We start from the raw sequence: 4,936 nt of genomic DNA on the forward strand, positions 1-4,936 counted from the left end.
TGATGTGTGAATTCTTTGATGACACGTGGCTTTGATCTTTTGAAAACAGGACATATTAGTCCCTATGCACCAAAACGACGCCTTTTCACCACCTCCCCTCCAAACACACTTTAATTCCCTTATGCTGCAATACGCCATTTCACCCCCAAAGCCAAAAGCCTCGCTTATTGTCTCTTCTTTTTTCCAAATCTTAATCATTAACAGTTGATCCTCTCGTTGCACGTGACCTCAATTCATGCTTCAAATTCCTCGTTTCTTTCTCCCTGGAGCCTCGTCACCGAAAGCTCACCTCCGCCACATTCATCGGTTCCAACGGCAGAGAGGAAGATGACCGCCTCATCTGGTGGCCGCCGCAGCCCGTCTTGGACCTCGCATGCCTTGCCGTCGATTCCGGCGGTGACCCCTTAGCCATTCATCGCCTCCTCAATCCACCGCTATGATTCCATAAATGAGAAGGAGAAGAGAATGGAGAAGCCTACCACTACAAGGTGTAACATCAACTGTGACTATGGGTAAAGCAATGGGAGCAGGTTCAGTTATAGGCTGGGCTGGTGCCGGTGCTCTTAGGACTCCTCAAAATCCTATGATGGGTTTTGGAATGGGTATAGATATGGATATGGACATGGGCATGAACAATGGCCCAGGTGCTGCTATGGAAATGGGAATAGGAATGAACAATGGCCCTGGTGCTAGAATGGGGATGGAGGGCTACAGAGGCATTAATCCATCAATGGGCATGGGCATGGGCATGGGAATGGGTATGGGGCAAGGAGTCCAAATGCAACCCCCTATGGGAATGCCTCCCGAGTCTAACATGCCAGGTAACTATAATAAATCCATGATGGGTCCGTGTAGTTATGCCTAACAGCCATATGGTGGCTACCAGTGAGTTAGGACGAATTTGAAGTCTAGAGAGCATGGTGAAGTATAGTCACTTGGTTGTTTTGTTACAAGTTGAGAGATAAAATGTCTAAGTGCCAATGCTGCTAGTGATCCACGTAGTGACATTAATTTTATAGCGGTGTATCTTCAACTATAATTTCATGGGCATAGGCTCGAGGTTGGTTTACGGTGTTGTTTGTTTTGATTTGAGGTGTTCTTCAAGTAGTTATTGGATTCATTTCTTGGAAGCACATGTTATTACAACTTGAATGGATGATCCTCAGAAAGCTGATCTTGTTGAGAGGGATATAGAGCAGGTTTGAAATCACTTGTTCTTCATTTTTTGGGCTTTGGTTTTTTCGGGAGCTATAATGAATGTAGCTGCTATTAGATTCTAGTATCACATTTTATTGAAATACATGATTCATTAGTGTGCCATTGTTATTTTGTTGCTTAAATAATTTGTAATTGATCTTCTTTGTTGACCGAGGAGATAATGAAACTTGAAGCTGTGGTCTTCCCTCATATTTTACGGTTTTGCTGTTACAGATTCATGGAACTTTTGAGGGAGCAGGTTAAATGGATGTTATGGGTATTACACAAGGGGATTAGAGTGTGTCTGGAGGGTCCTTGAATGACGTCATTTTGGTGTCGGAGGACTAATATGTCCTATTTTCAAAAGCTACATGCCACGTGGGCTCCTGTGATGACTAAGTCAGCGCCACGGGAGCCACGTCAGATTTTTCCATCAGGTCCAACGGAATCACTTTAGCGAAAGAGTAAATTTATCCACATTTTAAAAAAATCAGGAACATAAATGTATTTTTCAATTGTTGGAGACGAAAACAGCCACAGAAAAAATAGTCAGTAACCTATTTATCCTTTACTCTAAATATATTAATAGATTTTCTCACTTTATGAATTTCTCCTTGCTGTAGAGTAGTTTTCCCCCGGCGCTGGAGTTCTCGGTTTGGGCCATGGGTCAAACAGAAATAAACTTCACTCCTCCCCGAGTACGAGTAAAGCACTGCTGAAGTAGTACTGATTACTGAAAATCGCTCTCCTTCTGAAACCCTAGCACTGCCTGTTTCCTTCATTGTTTCGTTTTCCTCTCATCGGTTACTCTAACAAAAACAAAATACCCCCAACAACTTCTGCACCGTGTTTTCCTCCCTCCGCCGCCATCCGCCACTTATCCCAGCTCCCGCCATCGCGTCACCGCTGTGCTGCCACTCGGCAGCCTCGAGGGTCTTCCGACCAATTAGAAATCTGTGCTGGTCTGCTGCGCTCCGAGGATCAGCACCAATAATAAATCGGTCAGCGAAGGTACATCTTTTAAGATTACTGTGGAGATCTGAGAAATAATTTGTTGTTCTTGTTGTTTCACCATTTGTCTCATTGCAGGTACGGGTATTTCGATCCGCAAGAATGGGTTCCCGAAAGGGTGACAACCCTCACTTCGTTGACGGTGCCAGTCCTGGGTTTGCTTCCTCATTCGTTAGTTTTTTCTTTCCCTCTTTTTTCTTTTATAAGTTTTCTTATCTTGTCTCTAATTTTCATTGATGCAGGAAAATCTTTATCGGAGGTCTAGCCAAAGACACCACTTTGGGTGTGAAACTCCTCCCTTCGTTTTTTATTTATCTTTTATTTTTTTTATTTCGTTGGTACTGATGTTCTTGATATGATTTGATAGATACTTTTGTTAAGTACTTCGAGAAGTACGGAGAGATAATGGACTCGGTTATCATGAAGGATCGGCATACCGGTAAACCCAGGGGTTTTGGTTTCATCACCTATGCGGATCCATCTGTTGTGGACCAGGTCATCCAGGAGAACCATGTTATCAATGGCAAACAGGTGAGTATTATTCTTAGGGTTTTGGCTACTTTGGTGGAAAATTTTGTTCTTTTGTTTCCTTAATGCTTTATATAAGAATACATTTGTTTTTCTAGTAAATTTAGGGCTATTGTTGTACAACTGACACAACGATGTAGAAAAGAAGTCTATCGGCAAATCAATATGGTTGGGGTTTTTGAGAGTTCTCATCAGAATATAGTGTTTTATCTGTTTTCGTGTATTTAATTTTTGCTTTTAATTATTATAGTATTGTAGTATGCTTTAGAGATTGTAATATGTTGTCTTGCATGGCTTGAGATCTTTTATTTACTTATAATGAATGATTACTTCTGCTTTTACCAGGTTGAGATCAAGAGGACTATTCCTAAGGGTTCATCACAAGCTAATGACTTCAAAACAAAGAAGATTTTTGTTGGTGGTATTTCAACATCGGTCACTGAAGGTTTGCTTTGCTGGCACTTTTGCTCCTTTCATGCCGTATTGTTTGATGAGATGTGAGGAAACGGGTAAAGTGTTAAAGTTGGTGTAACCACCTTTGGATCATTGAGATTCACTTGCAGCTGTAGTCATTGATCCAATGGTTATTAAACTCACTTTATCACTCTACAAGTTTCCTCACTTTGGAGGATAGAAACCGCAGTTTAATTTATTATTATATTTTTTGTGGATATTTTGATTCAATCTGCTTATGTGTCTTTCCTTTGTTGTACAAATTTCAGATGAGTTTAAGAACTTCTTCTTGAAGTATGGGAAAGTTGTGGAACATGAGATTATACGTGATCACACTACTAAACGTTCCCGGGGTTTTGGCTTTATAGTTTTTGACAGTGAAAAAGTTGTTGACAATATGTTAGCAGATGGGAATATGATTGATATGTCTGGTACTCAGGTGAGTTATCATTGGTGGTTTAGGGTGTTTGATGATGTATTTGAACCCAGCAAAGCCAATATCATGTATAAATTAGTGATCAAAGTTGAAGGACGTCATTGTGAAACATATACAATGGAGTTCGTGGCTGTTACTTCCCATCATTGAGCAACTTAATGTTTTTCTGTCATTATGTTATTTTTATTCTGCTTATGTTATAAGTGGATGTACTACAGGTTTATTATTTCTCCTCCCAGGGTATAAAATCGTATTCTTCTTATCAAGGAGCCTAGGTTGACTCACTTCTTTGTTGTAGGTTGAGATCAAGAAGGCTGAACCAAAGAAATCCTCAAACTCAGCTTCTCTTCCTCCATTTGCTAGTGACTCTAGGGCACTTCCTTACTATGATGGTTTTGGTGGATTTGGTGATTCTTTTGGAAGTTTTGGAAATAGCAGTTTTGATCCTGCTTCTTATAGATCACTTGGAGGATTTGGTGGTAGGCTTAGCAGTTATGGTGGATATGGCGGTGGATATGATTTTGGTGGTAGTTTTGGAGGGTCTGGTGGTGGTATTGGTGGTGGCTATGCAGGTTATCGTGGAGAATCGTCATTTGGTTACTCTAGTCGCTATGGTTCCTTCATGGGGGGCCTTGGTGATGGTTATGGTGGGAGTGGTTTAGGTGCTTATGGACGAGGTGGTGGGGCCTATGGAAGCTATGGGGGTGCGGCTACTGGCGGAGGTTATGAACCAAGATCTGGTACTGGTTATGGTGGGGCAGGAGGACATTATGGTAGTAGGGGAGGTTATGGTGGCAGTAGCCGCTACCATCCTTATGCAAGATAGATTATTATTAAGCTTTGTCATAGAAGCTGCATGCAGGTTTAAGCATTTTCTAGAAACAAGGCACTCATGGCAGGTGGCCACGTTTTAGAAGTCAGACGAACCACTAGCATGTCTGTATTAATGAATTGCTTAGACAGCCGAAGGTAGAACGCCATCAATCTAGAGCTTGTGATCATCATCAATCTAGAGTTACCCTTCAGTTGTCATCCTAGAAGATGTTAGGCAGGCACATTATGACTTCATTTCGTAATCAGATTGTTGCATGTTAGACTGTGCCACATTTCTAGAATAGAGATTTAATTAGAAGCAGAGTGGAGTGGTGTGAATCTGTATTATTGTAGGTTATACTTATTAGTCTATTGTTTGGAATAGTACCTCTTGATCTATCCTTTAGTTGCATGTTAAGCCTGTGTTGAAGATGTTGGTTATGCTGCAGTTGCTATTTAGTTATATGTTAAGATTATATTTTTGTTATAGTTCAGTGT

At 41.0% G+C, this 4,936-nt stretch overlaps 2 protein-coding genes across 3 annotated transcripts; both read left to right on the plus strand.

Moving 5' to 3' along the window:
- Positions 509–1,151, plus strand: LOC107610959 (clathrin interactor EPSIN 2-like). The gene is made up of 2 exons (XM_016312934.1): positions 509–821; positions 1,054–1,151. Exons 1-2 carry the CDS (start codon positions 509–511, stop codon positions 1,149–1,151), a joined length of 411 nt encoding a protein of 136 aa, XP_016168420.1.
- On the plus strand, positions 1,782–4,927 carry LOC107612744 (heterogeneous nuclear ribonucleoprotein A3 homolog 2). Of its 2 annotated transcripts, XM_016314466.2 has the most exons (7): positions 1,782–2,208; positions 2,287–2,363; positions 2,451–2,491; positions 2,576–2,739; positions 3,082–3,181; positions 3,459–3,628; positions 3,924–4,927. In XM_016314466.2, the coding sequence occupies exons 2-7, from the start codon at positions 2,311–2,313 to the stop codon at positions 4,449–4,451; spliced, it is 1,056 nt and encodes a 351-aa protein (XP_016169952.1). In that variant the 5' UTR covers positions 1,782–2,208; positions 2,287–2,310; the 3' UTR covers positions 4,452–4,927. The 2 variants fall into 2 exon arrangements, with proteins under 2 accessions (XP_016169952.1, XP_020964987.1); XM_021109328.1 differs by lacking the exon at positions 2,287–2,363 and having other exon boundaries at positions 1,803–2,208.

The sequence above is a fragment of the Arachis ipaensis genome, chromosome B08, assembly GCF_000816755.2.
Source record: "Arachis ipaensis cultivar K30076 chromosome B08, Araip1.1, whole genome shotgun sequence".
NCBI classification, from domain to species: Eukaryota; Viridiplantae; Streptophyta; class Magnoliopsida; order Fabales; family Fabaceae; genus Arachis; species Arachis ipaensis.